This window comes from Cuculus canorus, chromosome Z, assembly GCF_017976375.1.
Source record: "Cuculus canorus isolate bCucCan1 chromosome Z, bCucCan1.pri, whole genome shotgun sequence".
NCBI classification, from domain to species: Eukaryota; Metazoa; Chordata; class Aves; order Cuculiformes; family Cuculidae; genus Cuculus; species Cuculus canorus.
Genome location: NC_071441.1, coordinates 27,155,105 through 27,178,053, shown reverse-complemented (window position 1 = coordinate 27,178,053; position 22,949 = coordinate 27,155,105). Strand labels below are relative to the sequence as shown.

General features: G+C 37.3%; 1 protein-coding gene across 1 annotated transcript in view; it reads left to right on the top strand.

Annotated features, from left to right (window-relative positions):
• Positions 1–22,949, top strand: part of TMC1 (transmembrane channel like 1) — a gene marked incomplete at its 5' end in the record, with an annotated part of 120,051 nt that overhangs the window by 77,161 nt on the left and 19,941 nt on the right. Inside the window, 7 exons of the mRNA XM_054054013.1 lie at positions 6,115–6,205; positions 7,458–7,539; positions 12,596–12,702; positions 13,925–14,023; positions 17,760–17,902; positions 18,817–18,961; positions 22,702–22,896. Of these exons, the coding sequence (XP_053909988.1) occupies positions 6,115–6,205; positions 7,458–7,539; positions 12,596–12,702; positions 13,925–14,023; positions 17,760–17,902; positions 18,817–18,961; positions 22,702–22,896 (862 nt within the window). The remainder of the gene's footprint in view (positions 1–6,114; positions 6,206–7,457; positions 7,540–12,595; positions 12,703–13,924; positions 14,024–17,759; positions 17,903–18,816; positions 18,962–22,701; positions 22,897–22,949) is intronic.

Genomic DNA, 22,949 nt, shown 5'->3' with positions numbered 1-22,949 from the left:
CGGAGCCACTGTCTGTGGCATTTGTAAAGTCATGGCAGTCAGATGAAGTCTCTGGTGACTGGAAAAAGGGAAACACTGCACCTGTTTTTCAAAAGAGTAGAAAGATTGACCATGGGAACTACCTGCCTGTCAGCCTCACCCTAGTGCTTCATTATTTGCTAACATCAGAAGGCTTGTTTTAGTGAAAAACACGCACAACTGTTCTCTTAAAGCAGTTAGCCACACTGTTTGTTTTTTTTTTTTGCTTTGCTACAAATATGAATTTGGCTTCAAAGCATATTATCAGCTTATTTGACATAGAAAAATGTGTTTTCCAAGGTCAAATGATAGTTCTTCAGATTAGCTCATTTATTTTGTATCTGTTTTTATTAATTTAAGAATTGCATTCATTACTATGTTTCTCTGTCAAGCAAGATTCCAAAAATAGTTGCCTTTAATTCCAGGTAATCCCATTTGGATTGTCACAGTTCTCTACAGAGTCATGCATAATTCAGTAGACAAAATACATAGATTCAGCAAACAGCTGGAATAATAATAATAATAACAACAACAACAATAAGAATAATAATAACCTAAATTGATAACATTTTTAAATGTATGAGCTGAGAATTAGGCATTTAAATCTATATTTTGCATCTTAGATGAAAATCACAGAACTTGGAAGCACTCAGTACCTTGGAAAATAGGCTAAGTTTTCTAGAGTCCTGTTGTTATAATTGGCTCTTCAGAGCCTTATGTTCACCTGAGTTGCAATGGAAGACCTGGTGTTATGCTGTTTAAAATAAGAAGTATATTTTATCAGTGAATGCTCTATTATGATTGCCGTTATAACAATACAGAAGTGTCTATATCAACACATTTTATGGTATCTATGCATTTGTTTTGTGTTTTAGCAAGTTACTTAAATTTACACCAGAATCAGCAGTCTGATAAATTGGCATTATTCTTTTACCTGTGTAAAATGTACATGCAGTGGTGTTAAGTGCCTTAAACCTGTCAATCAATAACAAGTGACTTTTGAAAACTCTTGTATTAGCATCTCTTGTCATTGAAACTTTTGGTTAACAGTTTTTATTAGCTATTATTTCCCCATGTCATCTGCTTCTTGCTCTGTGCAAGTTTTAGAGTATTATGGGATGGGGAGGGGGAGGTCTATCTGCTTTTAGATGGAAGGAATTTCCCTATTCTTTCTCTTCCAGCTTCCACAGTGATGAGTTACTTCATTGAAGATTTTTGCTCACCATTATAAGAAATGTTCTTTTCTGTGAACCAAACCCCACTTCCATGTTTGTTCTGTATTAGCAGCTATTTTTTTTCTGAGAATGGAAAAAAAATATTAACAAACCCTTGAGCGCTCCTGGGGATATTTTTTTTCTGAGAATGGAAAAAAAATATCCCCAGGAGCGCTCAAGGGTTTGTTAATATTTGTGACATAAAATAAGACCAAAACATAGACATGTTTCATATTATTTTGGAAAGTGTTTTTTTAGGACTTTTCATTCTAAATATGTTTTTAAAAGAAGTGTTTATTTCTGAGAACGAGGGGAAAGATTTAATTTCCACTAAATTTGGGGGAATTTAATTTCCACTAAATTTGGCCACACTGTTTCAAATTGGAAAACCTCCAGAGAAAGCTATCCCAGTTTACTTCTGAACATCAGGTTTTGGAGACTGCATCCCTGTCTGTGCATTCTCCAGGCTGGGTTTTGCACAGGTATGAAGGAAAAGGGAGGGCTTGAAATCTGTGCTACTCTGTTTAGCTCACCCCCCCTTGTTAGTGCATATAACACTTTACATAGTCAAAGTGTTATAAAATAGCAAAGACTAATAAAAATCATGTAGTTTGTATCCACCAACAAAGTCTATTATGGTGATATATAATCATAGAATTAAGAACAATAATCCGGAAATGTGCTGACAGTGGCCTCACTTATAAGCCGTACCACAAGCCTGTAGGCAAACTATCAAAAAAGTGAAATGGCAATATAAAAGACAAAAATCAATCAAATATCAAGCTTAGGCTTTTTAAAGAACTTGTAGTTAAATACAGACCATGAAGGGAGGTATGAGAACTTCATGTTTTTCCTAAGAAAGCCAGAACAGAGCAGTCTCTTCTTCATCTGCCAGGGACAGAATATAGTGTAATGAATTTTCAGTATAATTTAGCATCATTTATTTTATTACAGGACTTAGATTACCGTCAAGATAGATGAACTGGAAACAGAATATTTTATAAATATACAAAACTCAAAGATACATAGAGTATATGTGGGAGATGGTGGAAATCAGTCCTCTACGGATGCATTTTTGTACTCTGATGAATCAGTATTTAACCTTTCTTACTGTGGACATACTGGCATTCCTGGAGGCCAGCCTGGGTATCCCTGAGGCCAGCTGTGTATTAAATAACACTATAATTTGCCCGTTATTACTGCTGGTTTACTTTTCAAGTGAGTTGTGCCTGACAGCTGCTGTTTTGTTGTCAACCCAAACTTTTTAAGACTTGGAGAAGTCCTGCATGATCAATATTAATTTATTTCTTTTTTAATAAGTTTTTAGATCTTGGAGACGGAAGCCTTCCTGAACTGTTACTGAAAAATGTGAGCAATCCATCTGAATCCTATTCATTAGCAACAACCTCTGAGAGCTGTAATTCATCCTCTCTGTGCAATACTGAAGTGCCTGAAGTACTGTACACCTAGCACTTTGGAATCTGTAACTCCACACCTAGTATTAATAATTAACTCAGTCTTCTCTGGCACAATAATGCCCAGACCCATGCAATATTTATTAGTTCCTTGTGTCTGTAATTCAATTAATAAGGTTTCTCTGAAGCTTCTTTAAATTCACAGTTAGCTAACGGGGCACACTTTGGCCTACCTTGTGATATAGATAATTTACCTATAACACATGATACCAGTGATTACAAAGCTCAGTTTTGTCGCTCTGTGTTGTTTTTGACACGTCCTTATGTCGGTAAAGTTGCATTACTTCCAAGTAGGTGTGCATACATATGTATGTGGGTTTGGTCCTCCTTTGGTCTTCCTAAAAGAGTTCTATGGGTTTAGGACTACTTTTTATAGCTTGGTTGTTCTTTCTCACGTTTTGTTATTAGCACAAAAGAAATGGAGGAAAAACCAAAATGTGGCAAAGGTCTGCATGGCTGTACAAATAGATGTTTTTCAGTCAGATGGTTTAGACATTAAGGTAGAAACCTGGATAAAATAACATATTGGATTATATTTAACAAAACCCCACATGTGTCACAGATGCAGACAGGACATTGTCAGCTGTTCCCTGACTGAATGGTGCCAAGTCACTGCTGAACTTTAAAAGCCGGTAAGCTTAAGTGGAAGTCAGGGAAAGGCCTCCTTAACCTACAAATCACAGGGGACAGGAATAACCTAGCGGGACTTGACTGCTGCAGAGCTGAAGAGGGAAGAAAAGTTGTGGGGGAAAAAGAAAACAAATTCTGTTTGGACACGATGGCTACAGCACTGTCTGGTAGTTATGGTTCCTGTATTACTTCCTTGCTCATAGCTGCACATATGTTTCTGCCTTGTTACCCACAGGCCTTCTTTCAAGTTCTGCTTCTGCACTGAATTTGCTTTTCAGATATTTCAGTAAAAGTCTGCTGGGAATTTTTCATAGAATCAAGTTGTTATTGAGATTTGCATTTAACTACAAATTAAGATCTTTAAGCTACGCAAATATTCAGGGGTGCAGTTAACAGGTAGGCTGCTGTGGGGCACTCAATAATTGGCACGTGGTGGGGTTCCCTTGTTAACACTTAATAACTCTATATGAGTGGTATGAAAATGCTATTTAGAATGTTATTGGTAAAAAACACCACACACCAAACCAAAAGATATGCTTGTAGAGCAACAAAGGTAACTTGATTAGAAAAAAATCATTTCTTTGAACTGCATAGTAATCATAGAGTCATTTAGGCTGGAAAATACTGTTAAGATCATAGAGTCCAACTGTTAACTGTCAAGTCCACCACTAAACCATGTCCCTAAGCACCACATCTACATGTCTTTTAAATATCTCTAGGGATGGAGACTCCACCACTTCCCTGGGTGGCCTGTTCCACTGTTTGACAAGCCTTTTGGGGAAGAAATTTTTCCTAATGTCCAATCCAAACCTCCCCTGGTACAATTTGAATCTGTTTCCTCTTGTGTTATCACTTGCTACTTGGTAGAAGAGACCAACACCCACCTCCTTTCAGAGAGTTGTGAAGAGTGAAATGGTTTCCCTTCAGCCTCCTTTTCTCCAGACTAATCAGTTCTTGTTCCCTCAGCTGCTTTTCGTAAGGCTTATTTTCTAGACCCTTCACCAGCTTCATTGCTCTTCTTTGGACACGCTCCAGCACCTCAATGTCCTTCTTGTAATGAGAGGTCCATAACTGAACCCAATATTCAAGGTGCAGCCTCAAGCACAGGGGGACAATCACTTCGCTAGTCCTGCTGGCCACACCATTTCTGACACAAGCCAGAATGCAAGTGGCCTTCTTGTGCCAAAAGAGAAAAAGACTAACATTGTCTGTAGCTTTTTGCTTTTGCCAACCTGTGTCTTTGAAGGAGAAAATGGGGTATCAGATGGTGGGAAAAGATACACTGAACTCCTAGGGAGGTCAGGTGAACTGGCACTGGTCCAGATGCTTCACCAACTGGGTTAGGTGTGAGCACTTGTAATGTGAAAGTAGTCACAGGGCTTTTGAAGAGAGAAAGCTCAATTTTGCACTATCTTGAGAAACATAGAGAAAAATGGCCATTCAGAGCCTTGGTACTGTGAGCTAAAGATACTGATGCAGTCTGTATCTAGTGGGGAAAGGTTTTAATAGGTCTCCAGATGGTAGTTTGAAGGTCACCCTAAGAATCTGCAGTTACTAAAAATACACGGTATTTTTAAAAATATTGAGATTTTAAACCATGAGTTAAGAGAACTTATCATGTGATTTATAGCCTTCTTCCCACATAATTTTAATTCTCCTTTAGCACACTACTCCATTATTTTGTTAAAGCCATTGTCAGATTTTTCAGTTTAAGACATTTTTTTTGCTTGATTACACAAAATATGTGAACAGAACATATAAGCATGGTAATTATTTTCATTCAGTGAACTTATCTGTAGCACTTCTGGAGAGGCATGCATTGTAATTAACGTTTTCCAAACAGTCTGCTTTTTTCCAAGTACTAAGTGTAAGTCCTAATATAATATAAAATGCCTTGCAGTCATCTAGTGCAATGATAAAATAGTTATACAGTCTTGTACACACACTGACCACTGAGCATCTTGATCTATTTTCAAATGTTTTAAATCCAGACATTTCACTTTTTGGGCACATTTTCTCAGCAGAGACACACAGAAAAGTCATACTTAGAAATTAATATTAGATGTAATGGAATGTAAGAAATATTAATATGCTTTAATCTCATCTGTTTATTGTTTTTATCCATGAACATTATGCCTTTTTAAAACAATTTATAGATCTTCCTTTAATATTTGTATCACCAGGGGTTTTTTTAACTCCCATATCTTTATAAGCAAAATTTTAGTCTTTTGGGGACCACTGAAACTACACTTCTAAGAAATTATTCCAAAAATGATACAGTTAGAAATAATATATACAGAAATTCTGAAAAGCTGTGTTATATCTAGTCTTGTAAAAGGTAGAAACAAGGGAATCCATGCTTTTGTGTACACATATCTCCAAAATGAAAAATAAAAATAAATTTCCGTTAGTAGCTAGACAACAATTTTTATTAGGTGGAACCAGGAGAAATAACAGTTTGTATGTGGCACAACTGGGCAAGAGCTGAACTGCAAACGAAAGCCACTGTGACTAAAAATATTCGCTAACATTAACTGGATGTAGGCAGATCTCAGAGTTCCAAATGCAGTTACTTGTTCTGTTTGCACTACATGTGATTAATCATCTGTGAAATAAAATCTCATCGCTTTTTTTTTCCTGAGCGTTACTGAGGGAACAAGATTACTCAAACATCTATGAGGATTTAGAACACATAAAAATTTACATTGTCATGGTAGAGACAGTATTGTTTTTTTCTGTAGTGTCAACTATACCTCTCTTTTGCCCTCATCTTTCAGGGAAGCACAGCTTTTTGTGGAAAAGTTTGAAGGTGCTCTTGGAAAAGGAAAAGGAAAAAAATTCTACGCGTACAAAGTGATGATGACCAAAGTAAGTTTATTATTTAACTATCTCCGTATAATGCAAACTGGAAGCCTCTTGCAGATTATGGTCATATATACCCATCTTCCAAACCAGATTTCCTTGCCTTTCTTTGCATTTTAATGGTTTTATTTCTGCTGCTGTTGCGTGAAAAAGATTTCTAATGCAAGCTCACACTTTGATTGAGACTTTTCAAGACAAAAATCAACTGCTATGCAACAGTTTGCATTCTCTTGATGTAGATAGGTCTTTTTGTGGACTGAACCAAAAGCTCAGTCTTTCCCTTGAGACAGCTATTTGTAAAGAATCAAAATTATCGTTTTACCAAGTCTCAAAAATACTGGAATTAGCTCCACTGAGCCAAGGCTCAAGGGCCACGTATGTCCTACAAAGCAATATGCCTTTGTAGGATTGTGACTGAATGGCCAAACAATGGTTGCTGAAGACCTAATGTCCACAGAATATGGACATTCTGGTAGATCTTTCTTTGCGTTAAATCCCTTGTGGCCTCAAGAACTAAATACCCAGTAGCAGTGAATGAGGATTAGCATGCTCCTCAAGTGTACTCCCTAAGTGTTTCTTTTGATTTAGTTTTATGCTCTAACACTGGTTTGCAGTGCAAATGTAGGTGTGGTAAATCAGGATGGTTTGGGAGATTCACTTCAAAAGCACGCTTGCCCTGATATAAAATGCTAATGCAGAATGATGCTAAGAATATTGGACAGGACTACCTGGTATGGCCAGACTTACCCTTAGTTAGACTGAATTTTCTGCAAGCAATTGTGTAGTCACATCTTATAAGCATTAATGTTCACAAAAAATAATTAGGCTTTCAAACTCAGCTGGGAACAGGAAACTCAATTATAGAAGTCATACTCATCCAATAGTTAAACTACCGGATAAAGTAATTGTAATTAAATGACACAGCTTGACTTTCAGATCAGAATTTTGAGTAGCAAAGGAAATAAATTAAATTCTCAGAAACAAATCTTAAAAACCTGAATGGCATGAAAGGAAGTGATTATTTAATCATTCTTCTTGTGGAAGAAAGAGGGACTTCACATAAATCTGGTAGAAGATGTATTTGAAACAAACAAAAGAAGATGGTTCTTCATAAGCTACTGCTTCTGTTGCAGTGGCTCTGCCAAAGGACACTGTATCTGATTAAGGGGTTGCATTGGCAAAAGGGTAAATGAAGCATCTGGGCACTGAGATAATGTGTTTTGTGTTTGTTTTTTTTTTCATCTATGACCCTTTTCAGAAATGGATGAAATTTCAAAGAGATTTTGAAAATTTTAAGACAGCCTGCATACCCTGGGAAATGAAAATTAAGGAGATTGAAAGTAAGTACTTATGGAACGTAATAAAAAAGAGAATCTAGTATCGTATAGCAAGAAATACATGACTATATTCAGTGTAGGATAAAATCAATGAGCGTTTAGTTTTCATTAGTATTTATTCAGCTTGATATTATAACGACTTGAAAATTTCCTTAAGAGAGTATTAGTGACCCTAGAAAATGAAAATCCTCAATATACGGTAGCAGTTCAGGAGCCAGTGTTGAAGTTAATCCTGGGAAAGTGGAGTTGGAATTTAGTTGTTGCCTACCTTCACTTTATTTTGTCTATAATTATATTATAATTATTTTGGTGACGTTTTTTCATCATCCTAAGCCTTACGTAAGAGGCATTTTGGTGTTATTTATCTCATTTTCAACCATATAATGCAACACAGAGGTGGATAGATGTCCCAGTATATTAGGCATAAGTATAAACAAAACAGTGTAGTTAGTGCTACAGGTATGTTTGAAAGTAGCTTTTCTGGCACAAGTCAGTATTTTTGTTTCAGTTCCAGTGATGAATTTAAACTGTAGCCCTGCCTTTGGAGGAAATCTGGCTTAACTGCATGGGTACTGGAGCGAGGCTCTGACACTGATGAAATGCAGATGGAAGTGTGATGGGAACTGATTTCAGAGAAGTTGCCCTTAGAAGAAGTTGTGGGTTGCATCAAAAGGCAATAAACAGAACAGCAGAAAACCAGGAAAATGATAAATTGTGAATTTTATGGCGTTTTGGACGGCAAAATAACCCTTGAGAAGAATTTATATAATGTTCTTAAGCATATAGTCTACATACGGATACTTGAACAGATTTTCAACTCACTTCAGGTGGAATTTGGAAAGAAGCTGCTGCAGATGTGTAGTTAAAATCAAACTCAGCAGCAAGATGCATGTGGTCTCTTACATGATCTGGACACATAGTAGACATCTTGAGATTTGTGAGAGCAACACTTCTGCAAGTTTCTGTAAAAGGATTGTACTGGCACAAGCTTGTACTAACTTTCAACAGACACATTTCTTTCCTTGCAAAATGAGAATGCAAAATAGAACACAGTAATTTTTCCAGTCCTGCTTTCATATATATTTATTTTTCATTAGAAATGAGTAATACTGTCGCTGTCATTTGGAAGGTCAAAAAATCACAAGGAGATAACACCTTCTCATAATCTCATAATATTGTGAAGTCTACTCTTTTTTTTTCTATTGATTTTTGTTCTGTTCAGTGTATTGCTAAGGCAAGCTGCAGCTGCTTTTTACCTGAGGAAACTATTCTCTGTCTGAACATTAGTAACTGGAGAAGTATAGTTAAACCACAGCTTGGTCAGAATCTCTGTAATCTGGAATAAGGCATGATTTCAAGCTCTGAAATATTGCTGAGCTCTCAGCCTGTACCTCTAATCAGCTAATTTTTAATACTAAAATCAGGATCACCTTAATGGTAACACTGATAAAGCTGCCAAGTTCCAGAAGAAAAAAAGGTTTATATATTCAAAAAGGAGAGGTGATGGAAACTGAAATGGAAAGAAATAGTCTTTGTCTAAGGGAAGAGCAGGTTTTAAGGTACACTAAGTCACAGAGACCAAAAACCTGCTGGTTCAACTTTTTTCTAGCAACCTAATTGTCATCTGAATTTATATGTAGGTAGAAGGTGTACTACATTGGCCATATTGTATCAAGTTTAATAATAGGGAAAGAGTTCTCCTCTCATCTTGGCATTTAACAAACAGATTAGCAGAGTCAGTACGAGATAATTCGTAACACGATTTTTTTATATCAAAATCTGATCTGAAGCTCCAGATTTGATGAAGGAGCAGCCTCCTTTTCAACAGAGTCATCTTCAAGCTTGTATGCATGAACGTTAGGGAGTAAAATGTCTTAAAAACTGCTGTCTTCAGATGTGCAATTCTGATTTAAAAAAAGCAGCAGAAGCAGCTCTGCAAAGGGAGGAATGTTTCCAAATGGCTCCAAACTGAGGAAGAACCTGATTGACCTTTGACTGCTGTCACCAATGGCTTTGTCTTTTGGGGCTCAGTTCAGCCCTTTGTAAAATGACAGTAACATTACTGACTTAAACATGACATCAGGCAATGAACAGAATGTACCTTGATACTGCTTATAAAGAATTTGGCAGAAAAAATATCTTTGATGGCTTAAGAACTTACACAAGAGTTGATAAACAGAGCACATTGAACACCTTAGAGAATCTTGCTGGCACAGGTAACACCTCACAAGTAACCAGTGGATCCTTCAGTTCACCCAAAATACTGAGGACAGTTGAAGAAAATGGTTGAATTCTAGGCTTGGACACCAGGATCAATATTTTAAAAGATACAGTTATTAGACAGAATTGTTTATGTCCGTAGTCATGTTAGTTCCCACAGGCTGCAGTCTCGTGTGGCAAAATATGGTTGTGTAAATATTGGAGGTAGCACTATCTGCGTAACAGCTGATTTTTGGAGGAAACATTACAGTGAAACACGGACGAAAAGACATCAGATTGTGACAGGTAAAGCAGGCCGGGTTTTTTTTTTTACACCAGTCTGGGCAATCTGATGATGAAAGATGTGTTGGCTTGGTTCTCCACCACAGAGCTGGGTCTGTACAAATGCCTTCCATTACACAACCATTTCACTACCATAGTTTATGATTTTTAAACTGCTTCTTTTGTGATAATTTTGCCACCAGGACATATGCATACACAAAGGTAAGTATTATATTTTATCCACCAGCTAAACATTTATGAAAATGAAATATTCATAGGTAGCTATTGCTCCTTCCACCAGATGGGATTAGAGTTGAACAGCCTCTTAGCCCAGAGAAACGAGATGTAAAACTTATAGGTATTCCTCCATCATCACCGTTAATACTATGCCATAATGTACGAATGATACTATGCCATATAATGTACGAATAATACTATGCCATATAATGTACGAAGTGTAAATGTTAACATGTATCTAAATAACATATTTATATTTAGAAGAAATGCTTCTTTACCTTACAGAATAGACATTCAGTAATCTCTGAGCACAAGACTTTATGGGAAACATTGCTGTGTTGGGACAAGATGACTCTTCATTCCACTGCTGAAAATTCTACTATGCATGACGATATGCATGCCAATGCACAGTATAGTGAGGTTGTAGCTATGGATGTAATATGTAGTATTACTCCTTCAGTCATAGCCGGAAATTGTTGCACCCCAGAGTGAACTCAAAACATTGGTGAAGCTTGGACTGGTTTTATTGACAGCTGGTGCAGGCTTTTTGTTCCATTTTTCACGTTCTCTGCTACCCCCTGTTTAGACCTGCCCACTCCGGAAGTGTAGTTAAGGGCACCTGTTGCTAAATTATCCCAGCTAAACTTTTCACCTATCACAGGTTGCTGTTCCAGCCTCATTGATGAAAAAGAATAAAACCCATGAGCAGTTTTGTGTATTGTTACTCACAGTAACTGTACTGATACATGTAATTTCAATGCAGCGCCTTAATTCCAGATGGATGCATGGCAGTGATTTCATCAGGATAAGTGGTAGAAGATCTGTAACAAAATGCAGGAAAAGGAGCCATTACCAAAAGAATGGGGATATTAGGATTTGGGTAAAAGAACTATTGTAGCATGAAGAGGTCTACAGTATCAAAAGTGTCTTGAAATCAGAAATCATCCTAATTTCCTGGCCTTCATTTGTTTGAATCCAAGCTGTCCTCAAAGCTCGGTTTTAATTGGGTAATCAGCATATCACAGCCAGATTGACTAACTCAAAGTCTCATGCTTTACTTCTCCACCCAGATTTCCCAGTTTGTGGGCCATTGCTAGGATTGGCTGCTTCTTCGTGCAAAATTTGAAAACTGTGGTTTAATCCTAACTGTAAATAAACCAGAATTTGAAATGTTGGAATCCTTGGCAGAATGGCTTCCTTTACAGCCCTGATAAATGCCTCTTTCCCGTTGAGCTCTCTTTATACTCTGGGTTTAATTGTCTTAGACTTTATATAGATCTTCTTGTTCTAGTAAAATGCATGCATATGCACTCTAAATAGCACCAGCCATGTTTACTTCATTTTACAGAGCTGATTAATGTGCTACAAGGCTTCCAAAACAGTGTGGAAATACAAATGTAAACTCCTCTGGACAGAGAGATTTGCTTCCTATTATTTGCCATCAAAATGCATCAGGCTCATTAACTAGAGTTTGTATGAGTAAAACTGTTGAAAGGTCACTTTTTTTTTCCTGTGAAGGACTGGTAGTGGAACTGAAATCTTGTATCTTTCTAACCGTAACAGACAGATGAAGATAACTGCCAGCTACCCTATATTTAACAGGCCAATGCCGGAGCAAGTTGGGGTAGAATTTGAACTGGTACTTCTGTTGGGTTTGACTTGGGGAATGTTGTTCAAATCAGGCCCTTAGTGCTCACTGCTCCCTCTGCAGTCTCTTCTTTGCAGAGGTCTGGGTCAGGGGTCTGGAGTTGGAGTCGTCCAAGGCTTCATGCGTGCACCTGGTGATGGCACTGCTTCCACACCTGGGTGCAGGTGGAACACATAAATAAAAAAAATAAGTGAACATAAGAGTACAAACATTTGCAGATCTTTTTTTTGTGCTTTGGTGTGCATTCCAATAATAGCATTTACTTCTGCTTTGTGCTCTTGGAAGGACTCTCTGCACTAGCTAATTCTGCTCTGCTTGGTGTGAAATCTGGCCTGGTGCAGGCTTAAAATGTCAAGAATGCTTAAAAAATTGCTTAAAGAAGCTTAAAAAGTATGATTTCCTTTAAATCCTGCTGCTATAGGATTTAATATTAGTAACTATTACAGCTATTATATGACGAAATACTCTGTATAAAAAATATGTTTTTATTTTTTGTTTCTGTTTTCTCTGCCAGATCAGTGAACACTAGTATGCAATCTGGAAATAAGTTACTAGAATTATGACAATAGAGAAAATGAAAAGCCTCCCTGATTTTATTTGTTTTAAATAAACTTTTAGCAACTTCATCTTAAGGAAAAATAACGTAAGAGGACTAACTTATTTGCCCTTTTTTCACATCTCGTGTTTTCATAGGTCACTTTGGCTCATCAGTGGCATCTTATTTCATATTCTTGCGCTGGATGTATGGAATAAACATGATTCTCTTTGGACTGACCTTTGGACTTGTAATGGTGCCTGAGGTGGGAATCTTTTTAAACTCTTATGGAAAATTGTTATGTGAAATTCTCTCTTTGCAAGGAGATTTCATAGTACGAGACCTTTAAACAAATTTCTACTCTTTCCATGCTCCATTTAAAAATATTAAGATGTACTAAAGCTGTAAAGATGTACTGTCTTTGTGGACAGTTGCCTCTGCAGAGACATGTCTTGAAACAGATGTGATGGAAAAATGTATACAGGGCTGTGTCCTGAAAGCATTTTCTCATGGTCTGGAATGGTGCTAAACATTTGGGTTTTTTTCTGTGGAGAACTAAGGAGAGGAAATGTGACTTAAGAAGCAGTCTTAATTCCAGGCCTCTGAGGCACCATGGATCCTTTTCAGTTGCCTTAATAGTCACATACTGATAAGGCCTAATGGGGCTATAAAGTCATAGGAGAGTCCCTTCACTTTTTGTGTTGTGTGCAGCACCACTGTTTAATAATGCTGCTCAGAGCAGATGTAATCCAGGCAGAAAAAACTTTTGTGAAATGTAATATTTTTCTAGTTTCTTTGAGCTATCATGTTGTCTCCATAAAAAGAGGGCTTATAAGGAATTGCAAGTATTGTGCCATCACCCTGATTTCACTGTGCCACATCCTTTTATCTTATCTTCTAGTAAGCAGATGAGAAAGAGTCAGGTAGGAATTTCCATCACCTTCCAAGTAGAGTGTTTTAATAGCCTGATCTGTCTTCCATTGAAGTTGAAACAGAAAATGCTCAACAGTTTTCAGGGTAAAGCCTGGAAAGGACCCTGTGAGGTTATATCCTGTGGGTAAGTAAGCATCCTGTTAGCAGCAGTGAGACTCTCAGAATGCAAAAACTAAATCTCTAGCATCTTCCCATACATTTTGATTAAAACCCCAATAAAATCTGTAATAAAACAAAAGTGAAACTTCTGATCGTGTCAGTCAGACAAATACCAATATGGACTTCTGTATTGCTTTTCCATGTAAAAGGCCACACCTTGACAGTCCATTGACATTAGTGGAACATTATATTTAGAAAACACCGTTAATGGGTATTTTAAGTATACTTTCAGTCGTTAATGTGAGGAGCAATGAAAAGAACTGGAGAAATAAGTCATCCTTACTAAGGAGTTCAGGAGCATAAAACAAATCTTCCTGAGAAATGACAGAACATGTCCTTTCCCTGTGTTGGTATTTTGCTTTGAAATGTAAATTGCTTTCATTTTTTGGTTCCAGGCTTTGATGGGGAAGCCATACGGCTCTTTACCCAGAAAAACTGTCCCAAGGGCTGAAGAAGCAACTGCTATGAACTTTGCTACTCTCTGGGATTTTAGCGTAAGTGCGTAAACTTGCAATACTGCATGTTCCTAGTGTAAATGTTTGCTTCAGAGAGAACACACAATGAAGTTCAATGTTCACATATGCACCCCAGTATATGTAGCAATCCAAAGGCATGCGTGAAAAGTCTCAAAGCTGAATCTGCATCCCTGGGTACTGACCTTCCAATTCTTATGGGTGCATTTGATCCCATGTTTTTTTAAGGTCCTGAATTGAGGATGCAGTGTAAGTGAGAAAAAAACCCCAGTAATTCCAATAATGTGTTCTTTAGGCTTTTTCTAAAACAAATAATTACCTCTTTTATTGTTGTTTTTCTTAGTCTTATAGGATATACAGATATTTTATCTGAACTGAGACACGTCTTAATGTTTTACCATTAATATGATGTCCAGTTTAGCCCGAGGATCCGTACCTCCTGTACTAACAAGATAATGGTATATTCCTAAATGTGGCATGCTGCTTTTTTTTCCTAACAGCAATTGTTTTATCTAATTTTGCACATGGTATGTCTCTGTAATTGGCCTCTTTATGTAATGACGATGAACTTTTGCATGAAGTCAGCTGATTGTAAAATTTGTTAATACAATGTGTTGCTTTGACTTAAATTTCTCTGTGGCACACAGTAAATGTTATCAAAAGGTGCTCTTGACCTGTGAAAAGGTGTGTCCATCTAGCTGAAGTTTTCCTTCAGATTAGCAGAATAAATATCCATTGAACTAAGAGTCATTTCTCCCCAAGTCTGTTACACTCTTTCCCTTCTGTAAGCAGTACCAGGATTTTAAAGTAATGATGTGTCATATCTATTAGCATTTGAATTGTTTTAGCAACAGCAAACATGAATATGATGTTGGAAGCAGACTTAGGCTGATTTTTCCTACCTGTTCCCTTTCTAACAGGAGGGTAGCTTTGATCTCTCCTGAAAAAGACACGTAACAAGGGTATGGTGCCTGTGCGTCTCATCAATACTGTCATTTTTTAGTATAATTAATGTGTAGAGATCTCCCTAATCTTGTGAAACACAGTTCTCAAATAGGCTCTCTTAGGTTTTGGCTCAGTGTGTTCATTTGGTGATTCAGATGATGCCAGATTTTGGTCCTTTATTTAGCTTCCCTGGCTCTATTTTAAATCTTTAGCTATCAGTGAAGGAAGAAACACGTTGTAAGACAACAGAACATTGGAAAAGAGCTTAACTGGATATACACATTTTCTCAATTACAAGGAAATATTTCAGGCTTGTTAACTGTAGATCACTGAATTTAAAGAGAATAAGATAATAATAGGTGAAAATCACAATGTTTGTCTATGTTTTGACTATAAAGGTATTTAAAGTGAACATGTTACTTTTGCTTTATTTTGTCACATAAAGTGATATAAAAGGAAACCCTCTGAATACAAAAGGATAGAAAAAAATTCTAAAAAGCCCCTTATTTTGAGATGACTACTGTGTAAAATGACATTATGTTTGATTCATCAGCAGTTGCATATTTATATGACAGGAAGAATATATCTAGACGTAGCTGGGAAGCTAAATGATGATGATGATAAGGTGGTACTGGAGGAAAAAAGGAACCTAGTATCTTGGAGATTTTGTGAAAAGAATAGAGACTAACAGCTTTATACAACAAATAGGAACTAAGTTTTTAAAAGAAAAGTATTTGAGAAAAGGTGAGTGAAGACAGATGGTGGAAAGAGAGGAGAAGTTTATAGTAACTGTCAGAAATAGGATCTGACAGCTCTGAAGGAGAAAGTATAGTAAATAACAGAATAGTATCTAAGACAAGGAGTGAAGGGAAAAGTAATAAACAGGGGATAGGGCAGTGAAAGAGATGGATCCCCTGAAATATTGAGGGGCAAAAGCAGTATCTTTCATCTGCTGGCAGTTCCTGAATGGTATGGTACCGAGTAAGTTACAAATAAGTGAATCCACATCAGCAAACATTGTTTCATCCTAAAAAAGAAGCCCTAAAGCCAATCAATCTTTAAGACAGTAGAGAAAAGGTGAGGTCAATATACATTTTTCTTTTATTCTTCACTGAAAATTGTTCTTATTTTACTCACATGGCAAAAAGAAGCAATTTTGGATTTTTATATATTTTACTTGAAAATTAGATTTAGCATTGCATATCTTACAATTCTGATAATAATCCAAACCTTAAAAAATGAGACTTTTAAGGCTCATTTCCATGAAGCATTTGACCAATATTCTTATCTCACCCATCTTTTGTGTTAGGCTCAGAAAGGAGTGAAAGAGATCTTCTGTGCTTACATACCTTTACTCAGCTAAAGGTATCTCAAATCTCTTGTTGAGATGCAGTAGACAAAGCCCATGAAAAGAATACTGAATGATATACAGTAGATAAATTATCTCTAACTTTGCAGAACACTGTGACTTAAAAAGTGTTTTAATACTCTGAAGGATCTGAAAGGCTCTCCAGAGCTGGTTTAGGCTGCGTTGAAACCTGGGTGAAGATGGAGTTATAGGATGCTGTAAAGAGCAAAAAAATGCAAAAGATATTCTATTGAATTTGGACTTGTCCTGACTGGTATAGGTGTTTTACTAGTAATTAGCAATAAGTGTGTTCTACAATATTTCTTTTATCAGAGAAGGGCTATTACCCGTTATGTGTAGGCACATCTCTCAAAACTAGTCTGACATGAAGAAAAAATGAGATATGTTGATTAACAAATACAGATATTTTGAATAATGTTTCTGTTTATCGTATATTATTTCATTTTCAGTTTAGAATTGCTTTCCAGATAACACTGTGACTCATTTGATATATCATAAGATCTACTGTAAGTTAAATGCATGTTTTCCAATAAAATGTAAGTGAAAGATGCAATTTAAGTAAAATGAGCAACTGGAAAGGAGAACAGAAGTAAATCATCGTTTATCAAGCAATTGCATCATCAAATACTTCGTATTTAACTTGAAATTACTACATCCTGTTGGAGCTTTGCCACTGCTGTGTATTTGCTGAGCTGTCTTTGTAAATCCTTTGGATTAAGTCATCTTCTTGGAGGCAACTTCTTGCTCTAACCTGAGGATTATCAGGAAGCTTTAGCTTTTTTGATAATTTTAGATCCAAGCAAGTGCTTACAGTTAATCATATACTAGTTAAATCATTTTGAAAAATCAGAAATCCGGCCCATAAAAGAGAGGGTAATTCTCATTAAGATTTTTAGAAAGTGCAATATACTTTGAATTACTGAGAAAGAAGGTGCAACTACTTTGCACTTTCTACAACTGTGAAGTCAGTGCCAACCCCCACTTGCATACTGAGTAATGATCCATAAAACACAGCTAGCTATTGGTTAATGTATATTGAATGACTGCCTAATGAAGAGCAGACAACATTGCTAGACAGAAAATATATTATAAGAATTTTATATTAAGTAGGCTATGCAAGTAAACTTTAGAAATGTGAAAATTAAGTTAAAAATCTGGCATTTTATCTGCAAGTAAATAAATATGTTTTTATGTTTACAACAACGTTGTTTAAAACAAGATTGAAAGAAATTTAAAGAAAAAAATTCTGAAAATTTACATGAAATATTTTAAGTCTTTCTAAAGAAAAGGAGAGAATTTCCATCCTGTGAGATTTGTTATAGTGATACTTGAAACTGTTTTGAATGCATTCAAATTAATATTTCTGCACATTGTTATTGGTACGATTTCTGATTATGTGCATATTTAACAGTCATGACATTATAATATTTGCTGACTTTTCAGGGCTTTGCACAGTATTCTGTACTCTTTTATGGTTATTACAATAACCAGAGGACAATTGGATGGCTCAAGTTCAGGATGCCTCTTTCGTATTTCCTTGTTGGAGTTGGGACTATTGGCTACAGCTTTATGATTGTGATTCGAACGTAAGTTCTCCTTGGCGCTGAAGTAAAGTAGATTAAAAAAACCAGATTATTTCACTATTGACCAATGAGACTGTCTTTTTAAAAAATATAATGATTTTAAGGGCAGGACAATGCAAGATCATGTTCAAGGCCAGAGTAATCTAAGATTCTTTCAGCCCATATTTATCTATTGTTCTGCACCAGCAGCTGTATTGCAGTGTTGTGGAAATGGAGAAAACCTTTACTGAAATAACAAAACATTTCCCTCCCTTAAACTCTAAGTGAAAAATGAATGCATAAAGTAACAAACAGAGCTGTCAGCCCATCTTTTCACAATGCTCTTCACCTAGCAGAATGTCAGCTAACATCCAGGAAATTCAATTGTTCTACCTAAAATCAAACCTTACATGAGTCAAATTATTTTCAGAAGGAAGAAGACAAGAAAGAAAGAAACATATGGCAAATAATTCTGTGCATACCTCAGAGTCAGTGGTAAATGATTCTTTGCAAGACCGTAGTGGTTGGGTCGTCTTCTCACAGTAGTGTAGCAGAATTAACGCTGCTGCCTATACTAAGGGTTTAATGTCCTGTGCAACACAAAATAATCTCCAGAAGCTTGAAAGTTATGCTTAATATAGTATTAAGAACATAATGTTAAAACAGTAGGAAGCACAAGAATAAATGAAACAAGGCTTAGACAGTATAACTGGTGATATGTTAGCCTTTTGTCTCTCAAATTCTAGACATGGATTTTGTTTTAGGATCAGAATTTAAGTGAAATATAATTATTTTATAGTAAAATTCACTATTGGAATAAACTCTGATAACCCTTATAGTTTCTAAGTAGATAAGCCACTAGGAACAATTTAAAAATCATGCTCATATAGCAACACTAGTTCTAACAAAGTATTCCTGTGTCTTTCTGGCTTTTGTAGAATGGCAAAGAATGCAAATGATGATGGTGGTGGGGATGACACTAGTTTTAATTTCAGCTGGAAAATGTTCACAAGCTGGGACTACCTCATTGGCAATCCGGAGACAGCAGATAATAAGTTTGCCTCTATCACAACAAGCTTTAAGGTAAAATAGAGCTCACTAAGGAGAGTCTGATTCACACTGGTGTGAATCAGATGGAACAAAGGTCATTTATTAGCTGTGCTTGGGACCTAGAAGCTTAAACTAGAATTGGGCAGCTCTATGCCCTTCTAAGCCTGGTTTTTTTGCCTTTCATCTTTTTTTTTTCCTTTTGACTGTGGAAGAAAAACCTTAATGGTACCTTTTGTAACCTCTGTGACTGCAATACTAGTTTTAGAAAAATTATTCTACTGTAAAAATATTATTTTCCTTTTTCTCATTTCTGTTATCTTCCAGTTTCTATTGTGCTTGTCTGAAAACCTTTTATTTTAAATGCAGTTAACATTTTGCCAACCTCATATTATCATCTTCTCTTGCTACACTGAAAAGATAGCATAAGATAAAGAAATAGGATCATCTGTAAGGGGCTATACATCGAGTCAGAAGAATTGGCCTCAGAATTTTGAGACTATACTTGCTCTTTGTCAAGAGAAAAAAGAGGTTACTTTTCTTGCATTATATAAAGTTTTTGTTTTCAAATGAATTATGAAATATACCCCAGTTTGCAAGGAAATACAAGGTGTTCTTAGGCCTCTATTCAGTTTATATAGTATGTTGCCATTGCATAAGTAACTTGTGTAGGGTTTGAGATGCATCACTGTGAAAACAGTGAAGGGGCTACATTCTATTTGGTGAATGTTATAGAAGTGTTTCTACGCTGGAGTCACCAGTGCAGCATGTGAAGGAATATATAATTTTCAGTGTAATGATGTACGGCAAATTTCTGGGTTTGGCTGGGCTAGAGTTATTTTTCTCCATAGTATGGGGCTATGTTTTAGATCTGTGCTGAAAGCAGTGTTGAAATACAGAGGTGTTTTTGTTATTGCTGAGCAGGGCTTACACAAAGTCAAGAACTTTTCTTCTTCCTGCCTCACCCCACCAGTGAATAGTGGGGGTGGGGTTGCACAAGAAGGGACAGCTCACCAGAGGGATAATCCATACCAGATGATGTCATGCTCAGCATATAAAGCAGAGGGAAAGAAGGAAGAAGATGATGCTTGGAGTTATGGTGTTTGTCTTCCCAAGTAACCGTTATGTGTGATGGAATGAGATAGCTCTCATCCCTGCCTACTGATGAGAAGCAGTGAATGGATTCCTTGTTCTGCTTTGCCCGTGTGTTACTTTTGCTTCACTTATTAAACTGTCTTTATCTCAGCCCATGAGTTTCCTCACTTTTCTGATTCTCCCCCCATCCCACTGGCCCTTCTAACTTTCTCCTGCATAGCCTCACAACATCTTTGTAGTCCTTCTGAGTCACTTGCTCCTTCTTTGAAAGATCATAAACTCTCCTTATTTTCCTGAGTTCAAGCCAGAGCTCTCTGTTCAGCTAGGCCAGTCTTCCTCGCTGCTGGTTTATCTTCCAGCTCATGGGAACAGCCTGCTCCTGCACCTTTAAGACTTCATCCTTGAAATATCCAGCCTTCCTCAATTCCTTGCTGTCAGGGCTGTCTCTCAGGGAACTCTGTTGATCAGTCTCCTGAACAGGTCAAAGTCTAGCCTCCAGAAATCCAAGGTGGCAGTTCTGCTGACCCCTTCTCCATACTGCTCCAAGAACCAACAACTCTATCATTTAATAAGGTAAATTGAATCAATTTGCAGAGGTGAAACACATTCAGCTGGCATTAATTTTTTTAATGAGAAAAAGTGGCCAGTGCTTTTATTGCTCTAGTGACTCATGAATGGTGGCCAGAATAAAGCAATGCCAGCAGAGCAACCGGCAGCACAGAAGCAAACTCATCTAGGCTGCCTGAGTAGAGAATCTGGTTGCAAAAGTACCTTGTACAGATGCTTGTGTACCCAAGAGTTGGGCCACTGTAGGCACGTCAGGCTGCTAAGATGGAAATGGCTCAGGTGGATGTGAGGTAATTTTCTTCATAGCTAGTATAGGGCTACGTTTTGGATTTGTGCTGAAAGCAGTGTTGATGATACAGAGATGTTTCAGTTGTTGCTGAGCAGGGCTTACACAGAGTCAAGGCTTTTTCTGCTTCTCACTTCACCCCACCCCTGAGCAGACTGGAAGAACACAGCTGGGACAGCTGACCCCAGCTGACCAAAGGGGTATAACATACCAGATGATGTCATGCTCAGCAAATAGAGCTGGGGGAAGAAGAAGGAAGAGGGAACATTTGGAGTTGTGGCATCTAGTTTCCAAGTAATCATTATGTGCGATGAAGCCCTGCTTTCTTGAACATTGCTGAATCCTTGTCTGCTGGTGGGAAATAGTGAATGAGTTCCTTGTTTTGCTTTGCCTCTGTGTGTCTTTTCCTTTACTTATTAAACTGTCTTTATCTTAAACCATGAGTTTTCTCACTTTTATGTTTCAAAATTTCTTCCCCATCCCACTGAGTAAAGAATGAGAGAGTGACTGTGTGGTGCTTAGTTGCTAGCTGGAGTTAAACCCCTTGTTGTGGTGGGGCAAGGTGTTGCCAGATAATGAACAAGATGTTAAACTTGTAGTCACATGGACAACGTATGACATGGGAGCTGAAAGGTGAAACACTGCACTATTGAATTACACACAACACCCTTCTTTTTCCATCAGTGATATAGCCAATACACCACCTCACCCAGCCCACCCTCCCAGCTACAGGCTTAAGAGATAACTACACCCAGTCAGTAGAAAGAAAAGGTTCCAGGAAAACAAATACTGAGGTAATACTGACTGAAGTCACTGAGACTCAGTGAGCCTGCCTAGCAGGGTCACTTGCTGAAAGCTGTTTAGAGAAGAATCCAATGGGTCCTTTCCAACCTTGTGATTCTGTGATTCTGTGATTCTGTGAATACGAATTAGTCGATAGTTATTTTTGAGAAATTAACCCATGAATCTTCGCTGTGATCTTTGCTAATGAGCAAGGAATCTCCAAGTGAAAGGGTGAAGTCTTGGCTTGGGTGAGGTCATGGGAGTTTTGCCTAAGTTTTTCATTGGGCACTGGAACAGGCTGCCCAGGGAGGTGGTCGAGTCACCTTCCTCGGAGGTGTTTAAGGAACGGGTTGATGAAGTGCTTAGGAACATGGTTTAAGGGAGTGTTAGGAATGGTTGAACTCGATGATCTGGTGGGTCCTTTCCAACCTAGTGATTCTATGATTCTATGATTCTAAGAGCTGCTGCAGCCTCCTTTCATTTATGTAACAGACACAAATCTTAAGAAAAGCAGAGCCATGAAGTGTAAATATTAGAATGCTGGAGTTCAGCTTCCCTGCTGGTCAACTGTTCTCTATACCAAAGTGAGAAGTGGTAAGCAAACTCCTGTTTCATGAGGACACTTCAGAGCAAAAGCTCTTTCTGCTGGTAAAACTAGGAGGTGGAGATTGTAGTTACACCAGAATCTTAATATTTATCAGTCTTGGCCAAGGGTAAGTATGGGACAAACTATTCTTCAGTCTGAAGCTGTGCAGTTTGCTTTTTTGGGGGGTTTCCTACCTCTAAATTGTCTTTTCTTTCCTTCTGAATTGCTGACTTTCAGAATAAAACTTTTTTTTTTTTTTCTTTTCTTCCCACAAATGCACGTTTTTGAAGTGTAACAGTTGGTTTTTTTTTCTGGCAGCTAATCACACATTTATCCTCTTGGGTCACTCAGACTCATAACACCTTGCAAGCTTACAGAACTTGCTGTTTTCTTTTTGGCACTACATTCACAATGTTGGATCTTGACCGCATAATATTCTTTTCTTTCTAACAAGTGCAGGAAGCAATCGTGGAGGAGCAGGAGAGCCGAAAAGAGGAAAATATTCACTTGACTCGATTCCTGAGGGTTCTTGCCAACTTCTTAGCCCTATGCACACTTGCTGGGAGTGGCTACCTCATCTTTTTTGTTGTCAGAAGATCCCAGAAATTTGCCCTGGAAGGTCTGGAGAACTACGGGTGGTGGGAAAGAAATGAAGTTCGTGCTAGCAGATTTCTAAAATAGATGTGGTTTGAAACTGTGTTCCTCTA